Genomic DNA, 26,866 nt, shown 5'->3' with positions numbered 1-26,866 from the left:
AGAATGTGACACCTCTATAATGACTTTACTTCCTTCTTTCCATCCTCCTCCTCCTCCTCAGCAGAGGCCCCATTTCCACACCTGCTCCCCAGTCTGAAGCCCACCTAGACCTCTACATGGTACCAGTGCTTTCTTAGTCTTCATTGCTATAGCGCATCATATAGAGTCTCCTCTGTAGGATGGAAAGCTCTATGTCTCATTTTCCAGAAGGTATCTTCCCCAGAAGCTAGAGCTCTGTAAGTTCTTCAAGTTAAGAAGAACTTAACTTTTGTGGGTTTTTTGTTTTGTTTTTAAAGTTCTTCTAGTATGACATCAAAGAACCATTGTTGAAAGTATTTAAGAGTGGAAAGAATGTGATACTAGATCCAGACTGGATTTAAATCTCTGTTCTGCCAATTACTTAGCATGTGAACTTTGAATAAGTTATTCAATACCTCACCTTTCTCATGTAAAATAATAACCAACTTACAAGACTGTTGGAAGGACCAAGGAAAACATTACTACAATGTTTGACAGGCAAAGAAAAAATTTTAATGAATGATTATTGTGATTTTATTAAAATATTGTTTGCTTGAAGAACAGTCAACGATGTGGATTTTGGTCTTTTCTCATTTATGATTTTACAGTTGAAGTAGGACACAAGGTTCCAAAATAGCCTAACTCCCTCTCACAGAGGCTTTGAGACCCATCCAGTTGTGTTGAATGTTTTTGGGTTTTTTGTGTGTTTGTTTGTTTGTTTGTTTCTGAGATAGGATTTCTCTGTGGCTTTGGAGCCTGTCCTGAAACTTGGTTTTGTAGACCAGGCTGGTCTCTAACTCACAGAGATCCGCCTGCCTCTGCCTCCCCCGAGTGCTGGGATTAAAGGCAAGCACCACCACCTTTAGGCTATGTTGAATGTTTTAAGGAAGCTCCTGGAGATTCAGGAAGTTCTAAAGGGAGATACTGTCTTGAGGGCTTTGCTCTTACAGTTCATACTGTTATCTTGGGGGTATGTTAATGATTGCACAAGTAGGTTCCTGATTTTTTCAATGAACTCAGGTTAGGATCTCTTCTCTTTCTTCTGTCAGCCTTCTCTTGTCCTTCTCACTTCTGCAGAAGAGCCCTTTGCCTTGGACTCCCAGTCTCCAGGCCTGTGAGAAATTCACCTGTTTTGTTTTTCATTCATAAACTACTAGGCCTCAGGTGTCCCACTACAGAATCACAGAACAGACAAAGCCAACTCCTTCCTTAGGAATCTGTGGTGTGGGTCTCACTACAGAGCATCAAGCTTAATAGATGGAGTATGGATATAAAGTAAGTAATGAAGTCAGAACATAAGGACAAGGAAAGAAAAGCCCAGAATCTTCCAGCATATACCATTAAGAACTGGAAATGGAGTTGAGTGGTGGTAGCTCACACCTCTAACCCCAGCACTCGGGCCAAAGGCAGGCAGATCTCTGTGAGTTCAAGGCCAGCCTGGTCTACAGAGCAAGTTCCAGAACAGTCTCCAAAGCTACATAGAAAAACCCTGTCTCAACCCCTCCTTCCATCAAACTAAAATACAATAAAGAAATGGGACCGTGAATTACATCTTCCTATACCAATAGTTTTCAAACCTGTAGGTCGTGACTCCTTTGGGGTCAGACAACTCTTTCACAGGGTCGAATAACAGATATCCTGCATGTCAGATACTTATATTCTGATTCATAACAGTAGCAAAATTATACTTAAGAAGTAGCAATGAAATAATTTTATGGTTGAGGGGGTCACAGCATTGGGAAGGTGAGAATCACTGCCCTACAGTCTTTGGAACACTGTGGTCCAATAACATTTAAAGTAAAACCTAAGCCTACAGGTTTTTTTAAGCATATAATTATATATGATTTATAGGAGATTATTGTTTTTTTAAACATTAATTTTTCCCCTGTAGCTCAACACTTCTTTTATGATATGAGAGCTACAGAGATATGACAGATTTCATTTTCTTTTACAAGAAAGGATTCGTTTTACAAATGACTCTTACCATATCCTTGCAGGCATATGTCATACGCAATTAAGTGTCAATTACACGATTCATTATTGTTTCTAATGTTGAGTCAACTTTCCTACACAAACACACACACACACACACACACACACACACGCACGTGCACACGTGGGCAGCTCTAAGTGGACATTTTTATGAGATTTTTCTCCAGAGGTTTGTTTCAGTGGCCAAGACATATGGAAGTCTCATTACGCATTTAAAATGAAACATACACTTATAAATTATCTTTAAAATCTGAAATTGCAGTGATTTTTCTAGTATTTTCCTGAATGGGGAAAAATACTTTTTATGTGTGATAAGTCCTATTGCACATTCTAAATTTGTTTCTTTTTTTTTTTTCGAGACAGGGTTTCTCGGTGGCTTTGGAGGCTATCCTGGAACTCACTTTGTAGACCAGGCTGGCCTCGAACTCACAGAGATCTGCCTGCCTCTGCCTCCCAAGTGCTGGGATTAAAGGCGTGCGCCACCAACGCCCGACCTAAATTTGTTTCTTAAAATTTTGTAGATAAATATGTACGTTTTTATTTAACCTTAGAACAAACAAAAATGTAATATAAAGGAAAATAAAAAGTTTTATTTTCCTCACAATATCTGGTTATTTGGGACTAGAGAGATGACTTGGCAGTTAAAAGCACCGGCTGCTCTTCCAGAGGATCAAGGTTCGATTTCTAGAACCCACGTAGTGGTTCACAAACATCTGTGTAACTCTAATTCCAGAGGATCCAAAGCCCGCTTCTGGTCTCTTTGGGCACCAAGCATGCACGGGGTACGCAGACATGCATGCAGCCCACACACTCATAAATAAGTAATATAAAATAATTAAAATATTGCTGGTGTTTCTAGTAACAAGTAAGATAATAATTACTTACCATATTGTCTAATGTTCTCTGTCTCTCACAACACAAAACTTTAATGGGAAGGCATACGCTTCCCAGTGGTTGAATTTATTCTCATGTCTCGTTAGACCAGTACTTAAAGATGGATGTTAACATTTGTGTGAAACTTCAGAAGATTGTACATATATGTATAAAATTGTGTATTTATTTAGTGTTGTTCAAGAGTGAAAGAATCTTGTAGAGGAAGGCAAGAAAACCTCAATGGTTTGGTAACTGGGATCTCTTTGACAACCACGACAGGGGTTCTAGGGTCTCTCCCAAGGCTGTTGAAGTGTTAGCCAGGGCTGAAATCATTTTACCTGACAGGACCAGAGGGTCATTCGAGCTCAGTCTTGTTTTTGTTGGCCAGGGGCCTCAACAACTTCTCCTCATTGTGTGAATCCTCCCTAACTCATCCGTGTGTGTTCCTAACATGGACGCTAATCTCTGCTCCAGTAAGGGTTAGGACATGGTCATTCACTAAGTGAGGCCAGCATTATTAAGCACCACCCTGAAGCACTAACTCCTGTATTAATGTGCTTTTATCCTTTTCTTTTTTTCAACTAAAACATACAAGGACACTTCTTGGTTTTTTTTTTCAAGATTTGTTTATTCATGTGTTTTATGTATATGAATGCTCTGTCCTCAAGCCACAAGGAATCAGGTCCCATTACAGATGGTTGTGAACCATCATATGGTTGCTGGGAGTTGAACTCAGGATTGAGGACACTTCTATTGTTTTTTTGTTTGTTTGTTTGTTTTGTTTTGTTTTTAAGTCTGTAAGATAGCATTTTTGTCATCTGAAAGGAAAAGATGACCTAGAAACAGAAGTTGAAAACCAAGGAGACAGGATTAAAGAATGCAAAATAAGCCAGACAAGATGGTAGACACTTGTAGTCCCGGTATTTGTGAGATCAAGACAGAAAGGCTCCTAAAGCCCAGGAACTTGCCACCAGCCAGTATACTGTAACAAGACATGGCTCAAAACCAAACCAGAGAATAACGAAACAATGAATACTCACACAGCCAAAGCAGGATTTGTGAAGCGGGAAAGCAATGCATGATCCCAAGACCAGGGATGGTAAATATACACTCTAGAGAAAACGTAGACAGACATTCTGAGACAAAGCTGATGAAGGCTGAGGTAATGTCTTCTGGCGACTGTGAATGTCAATGAAGAAGCTGATGATGCTGACTGAAAACAATAGAGAACGGTGACACGGCATTCGAGGGGTTACGATGACACATATGAAATGAGTCGCCTTCTCACACGGTGAAGCGAGACCTCAACTGTAATAAAAAAAATGCATGCATAGAGCTAGAAAAGCTCAGGAGCCCGTGTCTAAGAGAAGGCACAAACAGCATGGTAACAAAAGATAATAGCATGAAGGAAATTAGTACCCACCGATGAGAGGGGGCTAGCAAAAGAACCATGCACTTGGAAACGGCATAGTCTGTGGAAGATTTCAAACCACACAGCTTTGACAAGAACCTTGAATGAGAGAGATTCTCCGATCTCAGAACTTAAACATATGAAACTTGTTCCCTTAAAATGCCTTAGAGGGCATCACTGGCAGGCACGAACATAGTAAATACCCACCGTTGCTACTAAACCCCCGGCTAAGTCGTAGAGCAGCTGTTTTTTGTTTTGTTTCTGTGTTGTCCATTAGCAAAATGAGAACTTTGCCTCTTTGATTAGCATGCACTAAAAGACATTCCTTTCCACCTAGCCTACCTGACTTCTAGGAAAGAACACTTGGCCTTAAAATAAAGAGGCCTTGGCTTCCGCTCACAGCCATCTGACTGACAGTTTTGAGAGAAGGTGACAAGTGACGAGAACAACAGAACTATTTGAAAACCCTGAGCTCCAAGCGCACGGTTAGAGAGAAGTGCAACCTTGCTTCAAGTTGCCTCAGGACCCTGATCTTGGCAGGGAATGCTGACTGGAAATTGGTTCCAGATAATGAAGGTTCTGTGACAATGGTGCTGTGTATCTTGTGTGGGAAAACGAAACCTCCTTCCAGATGTGTTTTTTTTTTAACTCTCCATTTTTGCCTTCAAGGTTGAAGGGGTCAAACAGACAAGGACAGTAAATAGGCAGTAAATAGGGCTCATTCTTGTCCACAAGGGCAAATTTTTCCAACTATGTCTTCTCAAGGCACACAGATTTCTTTCTACTCAAGTGTCTTATTTGTTTGAGAGAACACTTAGTACATTTCTACTACAAAACCTTTAAGAGCGCATCATGACCGGCTAGCAAAGGACAGCCTCTGTTTCTCAAAAAAAAAAAATTAGAAGACGATTTTATGATATCTATTCCTAATGTAACAATCATTTGGCGAGTATACCATGGGCCAAGTGCTATGCTTGGCATTTTACATGCACCATGTTGATTTGTTCTCCTACAAGATGCCCAGTGTTAGTTTACAGATTTCGTGGTTTGAATAAGAGTAGTCTTCATGGGCTCATGTATTTGAATGCTGAGCTATCAGCAACAGGCACTGTTTGAGAAGGCTTAGGAGGTGTGGCCTTGCTGGAGGAAGTATGCTACTGGAGGTGGGCTTTAAGTTTCAAAGGCCCAAGCCAGACCCAGTGTCCCTCTCTCTGTGCTTATAGATAAGGTGTAGCTCTCAGCTATTTCTCCAGCGCCATGTGTGTCTGCCATGATGATAGTGGACTAAGCCCCCAGTAACACACCTCCATTAACAAAGCCACACCTATTCCAACAAGGCCACACCCCCAATAATGCCACTCCCTATGAGCCTGTGGGGCCATTTTCATTCAGACACCACTGACTTTCATAAGTAGCTTTGCTTCACAAGGCAAGTTTTGATCTCAGGCTATAGGGACAGATGTTAAGTTTCAAACTCGCGACAAATGTCTGAGGTGCCTATTTAATATATCCAAGCAGACCTGGCCACAAGGTTCTCCCAGCATCCCTCAGTCCCTACCTGTTACAGGGTATGGCTGGCATATCACACCAGCTGCTCTGAACTCTCCAGCTGGGCTCTCCTAACCCAAAGGCTCTAACCAAAGAATCCAGATGTTTTGGTTACCTACCCCGTTTGTACCTGTGTTTCCTTGCTGTGTACCTTGTCGTTGTGTGTGTGTGTGTGTGTGTGTGTGTGTCCCACCCCACCCCTCCACCCCCCAGCTCCATCCAATCTGGTCATGTCCACTCAGGACTCTCCCAGATTCTCTGCCTCTGTCTATGCTCTCCCACCTATCTATAATAAACTTTCTCGTCCACCACATCTAGGAGCAGCCATATCCTTTTCTTCTTTTTTCTTTCTTTTTTTCTTATTTTTCATTCATCAAATAGTTTGACAACAGAAAGGCAACAGGTCAGGTCCTGAGGCCCCTCCCCACAGAGAGACTCTAGATGACCTCTGGTGTACCGGGAAAAGAACAATCGTTTGCTGAAAAACAAATGTTCACATAAGGAAACGATCCCAGCTTCGATCAGTGAAAACAAAAGCGCAAGCTACTCCTGTAAGAACAGTAAAGCTGCGGAGGTAAAGCAAACATGGACGCAGGAACTGCCATATTTAGAGAAGCTCACAGCAGGCACCCACACTTTCCAACTCCTGCTGCAATGTCTATCACTACGTGCAGTGTTTTTGTACAGCACTTGGGGGACAGAGAGAATCTGACTGCAGTTATGAGTTTATTCTGGATTGGGCCCAGCATACAGGATAAACCAGTATCATAAGCTAGATCTGCACTTTGTCACACAGACTTACACCCCAGAGGGGCGTTCCTCAACCCTGCCCTCCCTCAAACAGGGCCTTTGGCCATGTAAGTGCGGGCCTTTTTTTTTTTGTAGCAACATGAGGGTCCTGGCTTCTCCCTGCATCTAACAGGTAAAGGAAGCCTACCACGCCCCCTTAACCCCCACCAAAGAATTAGCTAGCCTGTTAGTGACATGTTGTCGCCCCTGGATGGAAGGGGTGATTGATTGATTTGCGACTGGAGGGAGCAGTTTTGATCACTGCCTATTGGAGGTCACCAAACTTCAAATACTAATTCTTAGGCCAATCCACTATTGATGGCAGAGAAATGCAAACCAGATAGAGATGGCATTATTTTCCTTTCTGTCTAAAACAATACATCATCCTTAAGACCAGATTTTAGATTCTTTCTGCTGTCATCGCTGGCAGCGGCCTCCTTAGGCTTTTCTGACAACGGCAAACCGAACCCGAAGCCCTGTGGCGCCAGGGTTTCTGTGTGGGTTGTGGGTTTCTTCCCCTCCGCCACGAGTGGTGGGGAGCGCAAAACACTTGGGGAATGAGGTGTTTTCATAACGTCATTTGTTTAGTCTAGATGAGGAATGCTGCTCTTTCACGACAGGAAAGCTGTGGATTCCAGAAGCTGGAACTCTGACCTGAGCCTATCCTGCACCGGGGAGTCCTGCACCCCAGGAGTCCATCATGTGGCGATTGCTTCGTAGAGGGTGGCGGGAACCCAGTGGGGCGACACCCCATCTCGGTGGCTCCGGGCCAGTTCTGAGTGCTCAGGAAGCCCCGGACGCCGAGGGTAGGAACGACTGGGGATGGGGAGGAGATGGAGGGAGACGCCGGTGCGCGGGAAGCCGCAGGAAGAGGCGGGATTCCGGCCTTTTGTCTCTCGGCTAGAACTCGGAACCCGCAGCGGGAGCCTAGCTCTGCGCCGGGGCGAGGCCAGCGGAGGACCCGCGGGGCGTGGCCTGGGTAGTGGGCGTGGCGAACTAGACCACGCCCCTCCGTGAGTCTTTAAAAGCAGGCGCACGCGCTCCCGCCGGTTTTCGGATCCGCCCGCGGCTTCCCTCTGTCCCGGCCTCGCTAGCTCCGCCCGTCGCGTGCTCCCGCCTCCCTCTCGGGTGAGTCCTAGGCTGCCCGCCGCCCAGCAAGCCCTCCCTGTCATCTCCACCCCTGCTCCTGACGTGCTCCCACCCATCCTCCCACCTCTGCGCCGTTGCGGGGTCGTCTAGCACACCTGCTGACGCCCCGGTGGCCATCCCTTACCCCGAGACCTCGTGTCCTTGGGGCAGGTAAATCATCCCCCGTGACCTTTAATTTCGATCCGTTCTCTGGGGAAGAGGCGAGCTGGGGAGTTTCTCAAGGCTGCCCAACGCTCTTTTTGTAGCCTCAGGCTCTCTCCCCGGGTCTCGCCTTCGGATAGGAGCGGGTTAGAAGCTCCGGTGCTCCTGTACCCCGAGTGTGTGCTTAACCAGCCTAGGCGACCTTCTCGGGAACTGTGTGGGTGCTCTGGGGTGGTAGGCGCCTCCCCAGATCCCGATCCCCAATTCTTTCCCTGCGGCGGACCGGGGCTCCTGGCCATCGCCTTTGTTCGGTGGTCTCTTGCCCACCAAGCACGGAATCTTAAATGTGGGAGAAACCATAGTGAAATTCCAGATGATCATTCCAAGTTTTCCCCGGTGCTTTCTACCTTTCAGGCACAACGGGGATGCAACGTTGCTTGGTTTAGGAATTCTGCAACAGGTCCTGGAAGTCACAACCTGGTTTCAGAGCTGGATTCTTGTGTAGGCACATTCCTAGGGTGGAGGGGAATACTCTGAAAGCTTCTGCCCCCTTGGAGGCCAGGACGTTGAACTGTATTTGTTTACATGATTACTCAAAAGTTTGACCTGTTTTGTTTGGACTGAAAGCCGCGTACTTTTTTTTCTTAACTTTATAAATGGTTTTTAAAATAGAAAACAAAACATACTGGATGTAGTAATTTTTTAACTTGGGCAGCGAAAATAGTTTAGTGATTGATTTTCCTAACCTTTGTTAAATCTCTACTTACAAAAAAACCAAGAATCCAAAAAGGACAACCACAAGGCGCACTGTATTTTTTACCCAGATTCTTCAATCAAAAGAATCTCAGTCTCAAAACTGCACACAAGTGACATTTGTGTTCCTAGTCCCTACCATTCTCTTCTAGTTGTTACTGATAGCTAATTCCATCACTACTTCTCAAGACATTTTGTCCCCTGTATTTTTTTCATAGCCAGGTAGCCATGGAAGTATATATATATCCCATGAGTCTTTGGAACACTGTTTATTTAGTTATCTGAATACGGTTGGTGCACACCTCAGCACTAGTTCACTGAATAAAGAAGGAAGGAACAAATGAGGTGCAGTTGTGAGGAGCAATAGATATCAGTTAACAGATTTTGTCCAAAGTTCTTACCTTAAGTTGTTAGCAGATTCCTCCCAGTGTTTTCAAGATTTTGGCTGACATGGAGTATGCTAAAGTCCTCACTCAAAGCAGAACTAATTGGAGGACTTTCCTGGTGAAACTGCACCATTGAGGACCTGAGGGAAATTGCATCCTTATCAAAAGATAGCATAAATGTTGATATAGAGTAGGGGGAACCACAGAAAATGAGATACTCGGTCCAGGCATAACTGTGTTGATATGGAGAGCTCAACTCTTTAGTTTTTGTTCTGTTACAAATTAGATGAATCAAATGAATGGAGAGAGGGAGCCCTGGGGAAGGCAGAAATGAAGTCAGCAATGTGATTCCCAGGTCAATACCCACTGCTTGGTGCTCTTAACAAGTTCACTGTCTGGTCTCAGTTACTTCCTCTTATGAAATGGGTGTAATCAGCCGGGCGGTGGTGGCACACGCCTTTAATCCCCCAGCACTCAGGAGACAGAGGCAGGCGGATCTCTGAGTTCGAGGCCAGCCTGGTCTACAGAGCAAGCACCAGGACAGCTTCCAAAACAATACAGAGAAACCCTGTCTCAAAAAAAAAAAAAAAAAAAGAGAAAAGAGAAAAGAAATGGGTGTAATCACATCCTTTCTGGGGGTGGGGTGCAGGAGTGAAAGTGTTGTGTGTGTGTGTGTGTGTGTGTGTGTGTGTGTGTGTGTGTGTGTGTGTGTGTAAATCCAAGGTGCTGCCCCAGGGTTGTGTGTCACCTGTGCTTTTACTTCTTAGGGATCCTGTTTCTGTGCCACAGGCCTTCTTACAGTCCTGTGAAATATCTGGACCTCTTCTCCAAATGTGTGCTTTTTTTTGTTTGTGTTCCTTGTAGTACTGGGATTTGAACCCAGGACCTTGTGAATACTAAGCAAGGACTCTGAATGGAGCTACAATCAGCCCTTTTTCTTTTTCACTTTGAGAGAAGGTTTGCAAAGTTGCCAAGGCTGGCCTTGAACTTCAGATTGTCCCGCCATAGTCTCTGAACTAGCTGGGATTATAAGTATGTGCTACAGTGCCTGGTCCAAAGCATTTTTAAATATATAAGATATACTGTGTGGGACTGAGTTAGCCAGTCCCCAGATTTAGAGAAATTGTATTTCTTACATTAAAAAAAAATCAAGATCCAGAGGAGTGTTTCTCCTTTGAATTATAGGGAAGCAAGGCACAATTTCTGGTTGTTAAATTTTATTGTAAGTCATAGAGGAAGAACCAACCATACTGTATTGCATGTGAGTTATTTGCAAAGATTAGCAGGCTTCTTGCATTTTTCTGATCTGGTGCCAACAGTACTAATTGCTTTTGATTAGTAATAGGAGATCAGACAGTTTATGATGCATGAGGGTGAAGGGACTTGACAGCTAATGTAGAATAGGTTTCCTGGTGGCTTCACAAGAGAAAAACGAAGAGAAGATTGAATCCAATATAGCAAATGCTAAGAGTCTTTGTCAGAGCCATAGATGACAGTGCCACCGTTTCTTTGTGGCTGGCAATGAGCTTTGTTGGTGTTCTAAGTCAAATTGGTAATTTTGTTTTCATAATTTGCAGTTAATATTTATCGGGTTTTCCACCCATAATATGGGTACTTGGTAATGTGAGGGTTAAGTTAATAAACTACTTAACACAAATGAATATGGTCAGTATTACAGGAGTATTTGCAATTACTACTACCTGCTATGTAACAGACACTATGGTAAGGGGTTTGCATATATTGTTTAACTTCAGAAACGCTTTATGATATAAGAGAACTAGCAGATAAGATGTAAGCAACCTTTATCATTTGCCAAATAAGCAGGAATCTTGGCATCTAAATCTAGGTCTCACTCCATGTAAAGATCAGGAAGAAGTTGTTTGAATGGTGAAGTGTCTGGTCATATTCACAGACTGTCAATTGCTATGGCCTATGTTGGGGCCAGAGAGTACCAAACTTACGGCATAGCTGCATTTAATTCCATAGTATATGACTGGGCAGGTGCAGTTCACATCCATGTCAAGAACTGTACTATACTGCTGTTGAAGGCATCGTGGTAACAACAGAGACCTTGCTGAAAATGGAGAGGCCAGGGTTACTCCGTTGAAGGGAGGTTTGTTTGGTGGTGAAATTAGACTTGCGTTAGCAGAGAGAAGGAGTTTTTGTTGGAAAGTCACAGTTTGAGTGTGCATTGATGTCACTGAGAAGTAAAGTCTGGGTGGGCAGGACTATATTCCTGTGCATATTATATGTGAACTCAAAGATGGAGAGCTCTTGGTGACTTGAAGGATCTCAACCTTCAATGTTCTTGTAAAAAAGCAAACAGTCAGGGGAGTCCTAGGGATAGCTTCAAAACATGAGGCTCATTGCTACTTTGGAGGTCAGTGACCTCAGAAGTCATGCACAGTTGAATTTGGTGCTGTTTCTAAAGAAAAAGTGACCTTAGTGGAGTTGCTGGTGCTTTTCTGGGCCCTTTAATTCAGTCTCATTAAATCTTCCTCCGCTTTCAAATGACGGTTCAAGAAGTCGCAGCTCAAAGGTTAAGGACATTGCTAGGATCACGAAGGTGGTACCTAGCTTTCAGACCTAAGTATTTCAAAATCTTACTTCCACATTCATTGTGTTGTACCAGGAGTGTCGGAAAGAGGCCTCGAGGTGGTGTGTACTTAAGTTTTCATACAGCCTTTTAGTGCGCAGCCTGGGCTGAACTCAATCTTCCTCAAGGAACATACTGTCAATGGATATGCAAGATAAAACCGTTTTACCGTCTCAGTAAAATTAAAACCATGCTAAAATTTGTTTACATAGTTGGTGTGTGTGTGTGTGTGTGTGAATGTGGTATGGTGTAAGCATGTTTGTATGGGTGTGTGCACGTGTGTGCACACGCAGAGAGAGGACAGCAGTCAGGGTCTTCCTTGATCACTCTCTACCTTATTTCATTTCTTATTTATCTTTGATAAGGTCTCTCACTTGTACTGGAGCTCACGATTCAGCTGTCATGGCTAGCCAGTGAATTCTAGAGATCTACCTGTCTCTGTTTCCACATTGATGAGGCTGCACACACTTGCTGCCATGGCCAGCTTTCGTGTCCGTACTGGGGACCCAAACTCAGGGCATCCCGCATGAGCTCGTGTCACAGACACTTTGCTGACTGTGCTGTATCAGCAGCCCTGTTTTTACGGATTTTTAAAAATCGTTTTATGCTATGGACGTTCTGCTTGCATGTGTGTACGTGGACCACAGGTGTGCCTGCTTCCTGGGGAGTCCGGAAGAAGGTGTCAGACCGCCAGAAGTGGAGCTACGAAAAGGTTGTGAGCTGTCATTTGGGTGCTAGGAACTGAACCCAGGTCCTGGAAGAGCAGCAAGTGATTTTAACCACCGAGTCACCTCTCCAGCCTGTGTACATATCTTTACCAGCAAAGAACAAGTCCTTAAGAAACAGACTCTCCCGTGTAATTCTTTCGTGTGTGGGGGTGTGTTTGCCCATGGTCGACAGTGTCTTTATTGCTGTCCAGTTTCTATTTTTTTGAGACAAGGTCTCACCAGGCATGGAGCTAACTATTTTTTTAGGTGGACGTGACTGGCTAGAAAGCCCCTGAGATCCTAGATCCTTCCACACCTAACTTTGGAATTATAGTGAACACCATGACCTTTTTATGTGGATGCGGGGAACCTGAACTCGGGTCCTTCCTCAGGTTTATGCAGCAGACTTTTATTGACCCATCTCTTGTTGTTTTGCTTCAGCTGTGGGCGAGGAAGGGAAGGTAGGGGGGACCAGAGATGGGAGGGGGAGAAGGGGCAGATAGGTGGGAGGTGCTTGCACATGCGTACAGAGTCCTTGTACAGCCTCGTAACACGTGATGTAGCCACACGACACAGGGCCCTTTGAGCTGTCTAAGTATCTGCCTGAATGCCGGTGTGCCTACCCTGCCGGTTGTCAGGGGCAGGGCCAGCGTAATGCCAGGATACCAACAATCTCTAGCCCCTAACTCTTTATCTTCAGCCCTTAAACCAATATGTAATATATGGCTTATAATGCCTTTACGTGGTTTGGTGCTCTGCCCGAAGTTGAAGTCCCATGCATGTGACATGGGTACTTAGTGAAGTATATCTTCAGCCCCCAGGAGGTAATTGTTGAGTTATATTTAGATTAAACATTTAATAAAGAGCAGATAATTACACACTTAGAAGCCACCTCTCCCCCAGAGGAATTTACATACAGAAATGAATTCAGAAGTTGGACGGACGGACGGACATCAAGAGCCTTCATAGGCAAGGGTTAGGAAGATAAAGAGAATGGATAGACGACTATTTATAATGAAGTTTACACATTCCTCTGGGCCTGGTGGCATCGACTCGTAATTCCAGCTACTTGAGAGGCTGTGTCAGGAGGATCCCAGTTCATGGCCTGCCCGAGCTAAGAAACAACTTAGTGAGATGACTTAGTATCTCAAAATTAAAAAAAAAAAAAAAAAGAATATTAGCCTGGGGTATGTAAGTCAGTGATGGAGCATTTGCCTATGGGGTCAGTTCCCAGTAACACAAAAGTTGAAGACTGGGAAGTGATGTCAGCCACTGACATTTGAGTGTCTGCCGTGCAAACGTTGTCATGCCAAGTTCTCAGAATTCTGTACAGAAAGTACCGCTGGCCCCCATTTTTCAGGAGGGCAACGGCAGACACCATGCTGGTTACATGACTCCGGTTCCCACTTCGCAGTTACTCAGTCAGGTTTCATGGAGGGCTGGGTGAAGATCTGGTTTCTTAGAAGGAGCCAGACGGAGCGAGTACAGGTTACCAAGACACCTGAGGGACCGTTCTTGGCACTGTTGTGTTTACTAGCTGAGAGAATTAGACTGAGCAGCAGCAGAAACAAATCTTAAGAGTAGGATGAGGTGAAGCCTAATTTCTGTTCAAGGACAGCTTTCAAATACAAGTTTTGCCAATGCCATTGTATTGGGACAGCACCACTAATTTATATCCTTTTAACGAGCCATTCTTCCCCCAGTGGGGCTCAGGATGACGCTGGCTCTTAAAAAGTTCCCCCTTTGAGAGAGGAGACAATAGCCAAGTTTCTAGGGTAACAGTGAAGTGTTTTATGTGGAAGTGTTGAAGCTGGAAGGATTTAAAAATCTGGATTTATGCACAGAGCCATGCCAAAATGCTAGTGTTAGATCAGGTGACTTAAAAACTCCTAAATGGAAGGCATGTTGGTGTAAAGGCACAGGTTCAGTCCTTGGGCTCTAAGTACAGAGCCAGCAGTATAAGAATGACTTAAACCATGGGCCTGGAGAGGGGGCTCATTGCTAAGAGCACTTGGGATTTGGTTCTCAGGACCCACAAGACGGCCCCAAACCAACTGTAATTCCAGTTTCAGGGATCTGTTGCCCTCTACTGGCCTTTACAGGCATTGCATCCATGTGCTACGTAGACATATATATGGGCAGGCAAAACACCCAAGCATATGAAGTAAAAATAGATCTAAAAACGAAACATTAAGAATGATTTGACCCATGTAGTCACTTTGCAGGTCTCATTGGTTACCTAGAGAAGAGTGACTTCATACCAGGTGAGTCCGATTTAGCCTCTAGTCATGACTCCGAAGAGTAAGTCCCTTGGATGACTGAGGAAAAGCATATGTATTGGCATGTAGACCAAGCATTTTAGTCTAGTGCAGTGGGTAAATGCTAGTTCTGGAAGTTACAGTGAAAACCCAAGAACAAGACTAAAAGCAGAAAAAGCCAGCGTTTGGCCTGTGCTGCAAGATCTATGGAAAGAGGGATTTTATTTGTGCTCTTAACATTCTGTAAATGAGCCCATAGGACTGGCAGGAGGCATACAGCCCAGATTGCTCAGTGCAGATCCAGTCTGCTGTGATTAATAGCAGCTGTTGGAGAGAAGCACGGCCAAAGGCTTGGAGGAAAAATGAAGCCTTGCACTTCTTAAAAATCTGCAGCAATGCCAAGAGTGACAGAAATGGAAGGTTATCATATGTTCTCCTGCCAAATTCAGGTCCCATCCGGAGGGGTTCACACCAAATGTGTGAAGTTGAACTTCATTTCTTTAGACAGCCAGTGCTGTAAATGGGACCGTTGTTATACGTACTCATTTTAATGTCCAGGAAAGGGGGTTATGAGTGACGGATCAGCTAAGGGTTTCCCTAACTTTGTGGTAGTGCGGCTATGATGTTTGGAGGCTGCTCGGAGGGTTTTCTTACTACTATAGGATTTTATCTTTACAGTGTCTCTGTAGTGAGGACTACCCTTCCCAGTTTATAAGACAAGCCCAGCATTGCAAAAATGTCCAAACCAGCCTGTCTCCCTGCTCTTCCCATCATGGAGTGGGCATGCATACAAGACAGGGTCCCAGGAAGATCAACTGACTATAGCTACCCATCCACTGTTCTAAAACAGAGAAATCTCACTGAGGCTTCCTGGGGATGCTTTTGCCTATAGGAAGAAAAGGTTCTTCAAGACTCCTAACGAAGGTCCTTAAGATGGACAGGACTTTAATGTCTAGATACGAGCCATATGGACTGGTGGCTACTGGGACAAGCCCAGCACACGGTAGGTGTGGGAAAGCTAGGGACATAGTAAGCAGAATGTTGTAGAAGGCCTGGGTAGTTCCGAAATCAGACACAGTCACACTTGGCTGCAGTAGACACACAGGGGACTTATCGGTGAGTTTAAAGTACCTGTTACCACACAGAAAAAGGGACACACTAACTCCTCAAAAGCTAAATCCGGACTGCTTTTCACTGGAGAGAAAGAACAACATAAATGTTCAGTTGGGTTTCTTTCTTTTTTTTAGAAAATAAGTCTGAATGTTATTCAAGGACAACTTAATCTAACCTTGGTCTTGATGGAACTGTTTCCTCATTGAAATTGCTCCAGAGGTAGATAACAGAATCAAAGAAAGCTGGCCAGCAGGCTGAGACTAAGTGGTTCCAGTTTACTTGATGACAGGAGTGCCCCAATAGCCAAGATTACCCGTTAACCTGGACAACTCTGGTCTCCTTGGGACTCACGAGGAACCTCTATCAGGTGCCTTGCACATCTACGAGCATTGCAGAACACAAGTGGGTAACCTTGGAGGCAACGCTGACGGTACTCAAGCCAGTGCAGGCTGCTGAAGCTAGCTAGTACTTTGTGCCTTGGGTTTATAGTCAGGCTTAAGTTTCAATGAAACCACCAAGCACCTGTTTTCACGGAGGGGAACAAAAGATTGACACATTGAAAGAAAGCCAGCGTGGATGACCTCACGGCAAGCCTTTAGCAGTTGTAGACCCTTGGAACGTGTTTATTACTGTCTGGGCAGATGTAGAGTTGTTGTTTTGGTTGGTTTGGTTTGCAAATCGATACGTAGGACTTAGTGGTAACTAGTGCTATCAGTCATGTTTTTGTGTGGAGTAGTGTTGATATTGTTTATTTCAAGGAGCAGGCTCTGATTTACCATGGTTTGAAAATCTAGTGTAATGGCTCATAAAACTGAGGCATTTAGGAGAAGCTGGACTATAACCAAGTCAGGGACTCAAAGGTAAACCTGTCTCCCTTCCTCTGTGTTGGCTCCTTAGGCTCTTCGTTTACAGGCTCTGCTCCTTATCCACCCCATTTTAAAGCACAGTTCTGGGTTTACCTTTCACGGAACTGGACCGACAAGAGGTTTTGTGTTCATACCTGCTCGAGGGTTGCCATGGGGTGAGTGATTGCTTTGATCCAGAATATATGCTGTGACCCAGACCCCACTGCAACAGTGTTGGGAGGCAGGGGCCAGCAGAAAAACTGAGGACTAATTAAATGGATTAATGCCACTATAACAAGGTTCTGGGAAGGGTTTCCTTCTCACTCCTCTGTCATGTGAGGGTAGTTTCTGTGTTGAAGACACAGTCTTGGAAGCAGAGATCAGGGTCCCAGAACAGACACCAAGCCTGTCAGCACCTTGTTCTTGAACCTTCCTGCCTTCAGAACTCTGAGAAATACATTTCTGTGTTTTATAAACCATCCAGACTGAATCTATTACAGCAGCGCAGAACAGGCTAAGACCAGCACAGCCAATGCCATGGAAATGAGTGCATTCAAGCTGTGTGTGGTGACGCTCTATGCAGGAATCCTACTGACCTGGCCTGTTTGGCTCAGCAAATGACTCTGGCACGATCTCAGACTCCTATGGGAGACACTAGACCAAACAAAGACACTAGGATGCCCAGATGGTTTCTTAGCAGACACTGCACATGGCAGTGCTTTTGAGAAAGTCCAGATACATTCTGGTTGGCCAGAGCCCATGTCTGTCTAGCATGGAAACCCCTTCCTTCTGCCTGGGGGTGTGGGAGCTCCTCCTTTCTTACTATTGCCAAAGACATGCTGTCCCTGCGTCCGCATTGTACAATGCTGGATCTGTCTGCCTGCCTCAGTCTCTTGACCTCCTTGATGGCCTGTTATCCTATACCAGGAGTCGGTTTTTCTTTCTTTTTTTTTAAAGATTTATTTATTTACTACTTATACAGTGTTCTGCCTACATACCAGAAGAGGGCACCAGATTGAATTGTAGATGGTTGTGAGCCACCATGTGGTTGCTGGGAATTGAACTCAGGGCCTCTGGAAGAGCAGTCAGTGCTCTTAACCTCTGAGCCATCTCTCCAGCCCCCAGGAGTCGGTTTTTCTAAAACGGAAGGACTGACATTTTCAAGATGAGTATCCTGACTATGCACACTGCTGGTCATCATGGCGTAGCATTCGGTCATTGTCTTGGTCTATTTTCTTTTGCTGTAACATACCCGAAGCTGGATTACATTATAAAGGAGTTTACTTTGGCTAACAGTTCTTGTGGCTGTGAAGTCTAGGAATGGTTACCACAGAGCTACACGCTGTCCCATGTGTGGCAGGAAAGTGGAAGGGTGCATTCATATGAGACGTGCTTTCTAACAGCCCTCCATTGTGAAAACGCATCCATTCCTTCTGTATAACAGTGGAACCCCCCAGGAGCCAGATACCTACCACTAGGAACCAGCCCCTAAAGCTGACACACAGAGAAATTAAATTCCAGAATGAGTTTGGTGGACACAAATGGCACTGAAACCATATAATCAAGTTTCTAAATGCTTGCCTGAATTTTACCTTGAACAGGTCATTTCTAACTTACGTCAGCGAAGAGAGATGTTTCTCCCATGCTACAGGGATGAAAGTCTAGGGCAGTACTAGGAGAAGAGAGACAGGGTACCCACTGCAATGATTAGCTGTATAAATATTTAATAAAGGTCTCGCTGGGAAACGGTAGAGAGATCTGGACCCACCTTAATGCTTGTATGGGAATCCATCCTCTTTCAGTGTTAAAGATTGAAGCTTCCCCCTGCCCTGCTCATCGGGACTTCCATGTGTTCTAATTAGGTGTATGTTTGTAAGGAAATGTGTCTTTTATAGCCAGCCATTTCCTAGAGAGGCAAGAGACACACCCAGAAATTTAGCAGGCAAAGGGCTCCAAGTACCCCTCACTGAAGGGAAAGTCAAAAGAGGTGTTGGGAAAGGGATTATTTCACTGCGCCAGTCAGGGACCAACGGATACAAGGTCCCTTCTTGGCAGGCTGAGAATGCTGGCATTTCGGCCATTAGAGCTGTCCCAGGAGGCCACTTTGTTAAGGGGGATTAGAGAATGTTGTCCCTAAATCATACACAGTCTGGGATTAACCTCTTTCCCATCACATTAGACAATGCTCATAGATTGTCCCCACATACTTTCATAGTCACTGCTGAGGAGGGGACTTGGTAGCGTTTTCTGAACCTGCCAGAGTGGGAAAACCAACTGTTGGCCGGACTAAAGGATTTGGGGGTTAGTGAAGCGCACAGGAACTTACTTGGCAGCCGTCTGGACGGTCTGTTGTGGTGACCGCGGGGCTGGGAGCTTGCAGTTGTACTAGCCACAGACCCCGGTGATGCGAGCCGTAATTGGATGAACGCTAGCAGGCACATATAAACATGCTCTTAGCTTATGTACATCAGATGTTCAGAATGTAATGTCTTTACACTGAATTAGACGTATATAAAGCAAATGACTATAGTTAAGTGTAAGATTTCCAGCTGAGTTTTAAAGGGTTCATTAAGAAGTGGGTGAGGGGCAGTGCCTGCCTCTCCTCCCCCGGGTTAATTCCTGTGGATTCTAGCGGCTTGTTACGCAGTCTACTTTGGTGACCTGACTCTTCCACTGAATGCAAGTCCTTTGTCTCCCACAAAAGAGAGGCTGCCCGAGCCGGTTTCCTAATGAGAGCTATAATTTGGGAGAGATGGGGGGGACTATGTTGGAGGGATGCAGATCTTTGAAATAGTAGCGCATGAAGAAGCAGGATCTGCCGGTAGCGAACTTGTAAGACAAGCGCGGGGCATCCTAACGCATCCTTTGTTCTGCAGAATGCCTGTCTGGGGCGGTGGAAATAAGTGCGGGGCCTGTGCGAGGACCGTGTACCATGCCGAGGAGGTGCAGTGTGATGGGCGGAGCTTCCACCGCTGCTGTTTTCTGTGCAGTGAGTACCGCCCCCTCCACCTTTACACAAACTGTCTATAAAAAGCTCCAGTTGACTTCTTGGAGAAACATAACACTAGCCAAGAGTAATATTTTAGAGTGGTTTCTATAGCTCTTTGGTCTTAAGAGTACCCGGCCCTCCATTCTGGTTACTTGGCCTTTGCAAGGGTTTGTTACCTGAATCCCTGCTTTAGTGAGGGCTTGCTGGTTACTTGGCCTTTGCAAGGGTTTGTCACCTGAATCCCTGCTTTAGTGAGGGCTTGCTGGTTACTTGGCCTTTGCAAGGGTTTGTTACCTGAATCCCTGCCTTAGTGAGGGCTTGCTGGTTACTTGGCCTTTGCAAGGGTTTGTTACCTGAATCCCTGCCTTAGTGAGGGCTTGCTGGTTACTTGGCCTTTGCAAGGGTTTGTTACCTGAATCCCTGCTTTAGTGAGGGCTTGCTGGTTACTTGGCCTTTGCAAGTGTTTGTTACCTGAATCCCTGCTTTAGTGAGGGCTTGGTGGTTACTTGGCCTTTGCAAGGGTTTGTTACCTGAATCCCTGCTTTAGTGAGGGCTTGCTGGTTACTTGGCCTTTGCAAGGGTTTGTCACCTGAATCCCTGCTTTAGTGAGGGCTTGGTGGCTTCCGGACAGTCTGGCACCTACCAAAGCTTCGGGCACACCCTGTGTGTTTGGCTTGGTTTTGATAAGTAAGTTGATCTTTGCCAATTTCTTTTTCTGGTTGGGTTCCTTTCTGACATATTCTTAACATACCACGGGCTGAGGTTCAGAGTCTACCAGCTTAGTTTCTACAGAAACTCAAATTTGTCCTTGTTAGTTACCCGTAGTTATTGGTATTTTTTTCTTATTCTTTTTTTCTTTTTTTGGGGGGGGGTGAGGGCAGGGTTTCTCTGTGTAGCTTTGGAGGCTGTCCTGGAACAGCTCTTGTAGACCAGGCTGGCCTCGAACTCCCAGAGATCCACCTGCCTCTGCCTCCCGAGTGCTGGGATTAAAGGCGTGCACCACCAATGCCCAGCAGTTATTGCTATTCCTATTTTGGGAGAAGAGTATAGGACACCAAGAGTCCCTATAGGCATCATGGGAATTATCATTGTTTACTAGATGTATAAAACAACATACATCTGTGTGTTCTGAAGAGTAAACACCCCATAATAAGAGAAACCCTTCACAAGACACGAGGTCTGAAGTTTCAAAGCGGTAGCCTAATGACTTGAGAAAGCCCCCTATCAGTCACCATGAATCAAGTGATGGAACTTTCCTTAATGAAGAATCCAAGCAAGTGGAGGTCTGCCTTATTCATAGCGCTATACAGTGACAAGTGCTGTGTCTTAAAAACAGCTTAAACAGAAATAGGCCATGTTTTAAGCATAAATTTACTGGGTCATGTGTGGTAGGTAGCACAGACCTTTAAACCCAACAAGAGACAGGCAGATCTCTTGAGTCTGAGGCCAGCCTGGTCTACATATCAAGTTCCAAGGCAGCCAGGTGACTTGAGGAAACAGAGACCCTGTCTCCAAACACTGCTTACATGAATTGAGAATTGAACTTTAAGAAAAAGACTTTCAAATGTGGCTCATTCCCTTCCATAGACACCAGCATTCAAGTTGTACATACAGTATGCCTGCTTCCCAGGAAAAAAGCTAGCAGAAAGCTGTGTTTACAAAAAGTAAAAACACATGCATGTTTTTTATGACTTCATAACGGCTGACTGTCAGATTTGGTTGTACTGTTCCTTTTCCGAAGCCATGGCTTTTTTCTTTGTGATTTTTTTAAAAAAAGGGAATCCATATTTCAACAGGCACGCAACTAAGCTAAATGTTGGAAATCTGAAATGTAGGTATTATAGAAACTTCTCATTTTCTTCTGGGTTGAGCCCCGATGGTTGTACCATAACAAAATCAGTATTTATTTACTGCCTGTCAGGTTTTTCACTGGCCAGCCTTTCTCTTTCCTAATACTTGTCTCAGCTGACTGAAACCTCACAATGTAATTCCGGGTCACCCACAGATCTGTGAGAACTCACTGCAGAGATGAGGCCTGTGGAGGCCTGTATGTGACAGCATAGCAAATTGTGGGTTTTGTTTTTTGGGGGGTGGGGTGGGGTTGTTTTGTTTTTCAAGACATGGTTTCTTTGTGTAGCGTTGGCTGTCCTGGAACTCTCTGTAGACCAGGCTGGTCCACCTCTCTCTGCCTTTGTCAGTGAGCAATATCTCCAGCCCTAATGTACATACATGTTTTTGAGAATAGATATTGTGTGGACTTAACGATATATTAAGGCTACTTAGCCTTAAGGGCTGGAGGTTCACATCTTTTAAGCAATTGCATTGTAACATGGAGCCTGAAGTTGAAGAGCACAGTAGCTCTGTTTATTCTTCTAGAGAGCACTGCAGTCCAAGATATGAGAAGCTATGGCAGTTGGGCCAGCCAGCTGTCCTTTTGTCCCCGCCCCCTTTTAAGGGGGGGTAAAACCCCTCTCTCTCCCACTAAACTTTGGTTTCCAGCTACCTGACTGTGCCACCAGTGAGTTCCCTCACAAGGTTTTGGGTTTTTTTTCTTTTTTCTTCTCAAGCTGATTTGAAGTTTTAGAAAGTGAACTAATGTCTGCAGAAACCATGATGACATCTGGCAGTTTTATGCAGTGGGGTGCGTAGAAATGCCTTGTGGTTAGAAACCCATCAGGAAAGAATGCATTCTCCTCTGAGACAGGGAAGGCAAATGCAAGCTTCAGACCACTGGACAGACCCACTCATCTCTGCTGGGGAAGCTGGAAGAACGATTCTTTTTTTCATTCTAGACTACAAATGGAAACTAGAATTTTGGATTAAAATTTTTATCTGGAATGTGCTTTTAGGAGGAGGGGGGCTGCAGAGGCCATTCCGAGGCAGTCACTACTCTATTGTTCTTTATCGGGTCGTGAGGTAAATATTTGGTGTGACAAGGCAGGAAGAATGAGTGTTAGAGGTTGAGAGGAAGGGTTTAAAGTCTAACCCCCCCCCCCCTTAGTGGTTTGCAGGAAAAATTTAGACAGCACAACAGTGGCAATTCATGATGAAGAGATCTACTGCAAATCCTGCTATGGAAAGAAGTATGGACCAAAGGGCTATGGCTATGGCCAGGGCGCTGGCACGCTCAACATGGACCGTGGTGAGAGGCTGGGCATCAAGCCAGAGAGGTGAGAGAATGCTTGTCACCGTCTTAACAGTGGGTAGAACAATTGCTGTTGCTCGGGTATTAGGGACCTGGGAATGTCTACATGTTCAGCTTAAACTAAGCAAGCAAGATGTAACATAGCCTCTACCAAATGCTAATGTAAATTCTATGACTTTGTTTAATGTCAAAATATTGACAGCTTTGTACTTAAAGTCTTAGAAATTATTGCAGGGACTGCTAGCCCTGGTTTTATCAGGAAAACATGGGTCTCAAGGAAAGTGACTTAAATTAACATTCAAATATCATTAAGTGTCTGAATCATGAGATGGTTCTTGGATGCAATTAATTGAGCAGTCCATGGAAAGTCCTTAGTCACCCTTTCCTCAGGAAATTACTGTCCTTTCACTTAAAAATTGAAACAATTTCCTGTTTCTGATTATTTGAGGGACAAATATGACCAAAGGACCAGGGTGCTAATCTGTTCCAGCTTCATTTCCTGCTAAATAATTTCATTTGGAACTTCCTCTCCCTGTTTCCTTCCTTTTGTCCTTGCCCTGATTTTGAAAGAGGGTCTCCCTATATGGTCCAGGAACTGCAATTATAGCCTTTGTATACTGTACCTTTGACGCTCGGCTTTTAAGTGCATTCCTGATTCCAAAGGTTTAATTTCAAAATTAATTTTTCCAAAATACATGATGCCTCTAAATGAAAACTAAATTAATGAATGACCCCCAAAGTCAGTGTTTGTAGCCGTAACTGGAAAAGCACGATGACAAGGAGAGCTGGTCTCTGCTGTTTCTCCACCTTCTCCAGCAGTGAGCATGCTGTGTGTGTAAGCCCTACGTCCCGCCCTACCCCTCCCTGCCTGCTCCTTCTTGGCGGGGCTTCGTTCTGCCCTTCCTCTGGACCAGGTTTAAGGACTTCCTTTTCCCAGAAGCCTTTCTTAATGACTCTACACCCATGCTTGCCTTTTAACACACAGATTAAAGAGATTCACAAGCGTCTCCTTGAGAGGTAGCACTGAGGTGGAGCACTGCTGTTAAGGCTGCCATCAATACGTTACTTAGCATCCAAGCCCCCAGTTTTTATCTGTAATATGAAGTATCCATACCCTATGAAATTGTTTAAAGGCCAGAGGGAGGTGATCTGTGTAAAGGTCTTAATGACACATTTGGAATTTTTTTCTTGGGACTCTATCAATTGTTACATGTCATTTTTACAAGTTTTTAACAATCACTTAAATTGTATCAATAGGTTGTGGAAATATCTTGAATATACATTATAGGTATAACTGAAGAAACATACTGTGAATTCACACTTTGAATCAGACACATTCAAAGACTGCTATATATTCAACAATTTGTGTAGGAAACTCTAAAATACAGAATGAAGAGAGATGAAGAGGCAGGTGAAAATTTTTAAAAAGTATTTAATGAAAAAGCCATCATTTCTATACTAAGATTGTATTAGACTTATGTGTGTGCTTTAACAATGTATTGCACAGTGTAGAGCTGTCAACTTCAGGGCCTAAGATGTCCCTGTAGTCATTGCTTATTCTAGTGTGTCTGCTTATGAATGGGGAAAATAATCCTGCTAAATATCATTTACCTTCATAACCTGTGAATAGTGAAAGAAATACCATCCTGCCACAAGAAAACATAAACAGAAAATGTAAAAAACAAAACAGTAACAAGGAAATTTCCGGAAGTATTTTCCATGAAGAAAATAGTTGGCTGACTCACACTTCACCGGCCAAAGATATATTGAGCAAATAATCTGTAAAATATGACTTCCTTTCCTAGTTATAAACAACTTAAGCCAGCCAATGTGTCTGCAGGTATTTTTAATTCCAGAGAAATGCAAAGCTAGCCATGATCAAGTTGCATTGGGCAGCGCTAGGGACTTCGTGAATTCTGTTCACACTCAGGAAAAGATACTTAAGTTCAGGGTTGAGCTTGCCTTTTTCTAGTACTGATGAAGCCAGACACAGGTTAAGTCAGTCCTTTGGGGAGCACCTGGGTTATTCTTTGTTCTGCTGAGCGGCACCTGGCAGATTTCTGTCTGACACTGCCAAGGGGGACAGTGCAGTTAGCTTGCAAAGCCATTTGGGGGAAATCAGGCCTCATTATTTTTCCCTTTCCTCAAGTGCTCAGCCGCACAGGCCTACAACCAATCCAAACACTTCGAAATTTGCCCAGAAATTTGGAGGCGCTGAGAAGTGTTCCAGGTGTGGGGATTCTGTCTATGCTGCCGAGAAGATAATCGGAGCTGGAAAGGTAAGCTGCTGTTCTAAAGGGTAACTGTAAGCTCCACCCTGCCCCGCCCCTACACCCCATTCTACCTCACCCCGCCCCACCCCTGACCTACCCGCCCCACCCCACTCCTACCCCATCTCATTCCATCCCTACCCTACCCTATCCCCCCACCCCACCCCACCATCCAAGAACCCATTTCTCACTTTGGCAAGATTCCGCTTTTCCAACTGGATTTCCATGGAATCACTAATTTATGGAAATGATAGCCATGCTTAACCATCATGTTTAAAGGAACTGCGACCAACTTGCTTTGTACAGGTTCTGCGGGTTATCCGGGCCAGGACATCCGATGATCGTTAGATACCTGGACTTGGGAAAAATTGCCTTAATTCCCCTGAGCTGCTACATTTTCAGCCAGGAAGGTGGTACCTTAAAAGGGGCAGACTGAGTTTGTGGCAAGGTCAGAACTTGCTCCCAGGCCAACGGCTCTTCATGGGTGCCTAGGACAAGGCCAGGGAGGAGGGCCAGGTCTGGCTGTCTAGCTGATCCAAACCATAGCATAAAGAACTTTCCTCAGCCTCTTTCTGCGTTGGTCAGAACAAAGAAAGCCGACTTCCTGAATGTCCTAATACATCTGTCTCTTGCAGCCCTGGCACAAAAACTGCTTCCGATGTGCCAAGTGTGGCAAGAGTCTTGAATCTACAACTCTGACGGAGAAAGAAGGTGAAATCTATTGTAAAGGTAAAATTCATTTGTTTCGGCTCTCCATTTGAGTGTTAGACACAGAGGTGTGTATGACAGTGTCTATGTGTCCCATTCCTATGTGTAACTCCCACGGGGCTGGGAATTTGGCTGGTCAGTAAAGTGTTTATGCAGCACATTCACAAGGCCTCCCTAACAGTCTTTTGACTTCCCCCTTTAAGCAAAGCCTATGTGCACAGGAAGGTAACAAACGCAACTTAGCTGAACTCAGCAGGATTGTAACTACGCCACAGTGGGAATTCCTGATTCAAGCAAGGATGTTTGTAACTAGCACACTCTGTATCTTAAACTGACCTCTGGCAGAGTCTGCTTTTATAGGTATGGACATTCGTGGGAAGCAGTGGGAGTAAATGAACTCTGGCTAACTCTCCCTCCTCTTTGTAGGATGCTACGCAAAGAACTTTGGGCCCAAGGGATTTGGCTATGGTCAAGGAGCAGGGGCCCTTGTTCATGCTCAGTGATGGTGTAAACCCAGAACGAAGCACCGCACACAGAATCGTCACTACCAAAACACAGATGACCTTACGACACTCACTACTGTGAAACTCGACCAACATTCGGCACTGTGCGTTACACCTCTACCTGCGCATGCGGGCTGGACAAGACAGCACTGCGCTTGCTCGCTTTTTACTAGCATTTAAGAGCATTTCTTTTACATTGGGAATAAAGTTTTGGCTTGATTTGGGTACTGTCTCTTAGATAACCTTTGCAGGAGCTGTTGTGATTTGGATACTGTTGCTTAGTTAACCTTTGGATGAGCTGTTCTGATTTTAGGTAGTGGGAAATCATGTGGTTCCTTCCTCCAGATAAAAAATGTGTTAAAATGACAATCCCTTTACACACTAGACTAACATTTGCACTGTGGGAGTTGAGAAAATCATTTTTATTTCTGAGAACTTAATACATCTATATAGCAAAATGGATCACTCCTAACGCACTCCAAATGCCATGACTTTGTTTTGAGGTGCCCTCCCAGCACCCCTTGAAGAGCTATGGGCCGGAAGTAGCTGATTGGGGGGAGTGGGCTCTCGTTCTCTTTTGAAGGTGTGGCCACTAGCAGGTTCCCAAGCTCACACCCCATACCTATGGGCATACCTTTGTATCTGTCGGAATGTCCCAACTCCTGTGTGCCG

At 44.7% G+C, this 26,866-nt stretch overlaps 1 protein-coding gene across 1 annotated transcript; it reads left to right on the top strand.

The window, feature by feature from the left end:
* Positions 1-7,626: 7,626 nt before the first annotated feature.
* Positions 7,627-26,418, top strand: Csrp2 (cysteine and glycine rich protein 2). The gene is made up of 6 exons (XM_005068059.4): positions 7,627-7,759; positions 19,456-19,568; positions 22,570-22,738; positions 24,863-24,992; positions 25,619-25,712; positions 26,118-26,418. The coding sequence occupies exons 2-6, from the start codon at positions 19,457-19,459 to the stop codon at positions 26,192-26,194; spliced, it is 582 nt and encodes a 193-aa protein (XP_005068116.1). The 5' UTR covers positions 7,627-7,759; position 19,456; the 3' UTR covers positions 26,195-26,418.
* The last annotated feature ends 448 nt before the right edge of the window (positions 26,419-26,866 follow it).

This window comes from Mesocricetus auratus, unplaced genomic scaffold (genome assembly GCF_017639785.1).
Source record: "Mesocricetus auratus isolate SY011 unplaced genomic scaffold, BCM_Maur_2.0 Super-Scaffold_100011, whole genome shotgun sequence".
Lineage (NCBI taxonomy): Eukaryota > Metazoa > Chordata > Mammalia > Rodentia > Cricetidae > Mesocricetus > Mesocricetus auratus.
The sequence above is the reverse complement of the archived record's forward strand: the minus strand, read 5'-3'. Positions and strand labels throughout refer to the sequence as shown.

Bases quoted from the DNA above. Each gene is read 5' to 3' on its own strand.
- Csrp2 (XM_005068059.4), top strand. From the start codon at position 19,457: ATGCCTGTCTGGGGCGGTGGAAATAAGTGCGGGGCCTGTGCGAGGACC. The intron at 22,739-24,862 runs GTGAGAGAATGC...CCTTTCCTCAAG, and splicing joins CTGGGCATCAAGCCAGAGAG to TGCTCAGCCGCACAGGCCTA. The intron at 25,713-26,117 runs GTAAAATTCATT...TCCTCTTTGTAG, and splicing joins AGGTGAAATCTATTGTAAAG to GATGCTACGCAAAGAACTTT.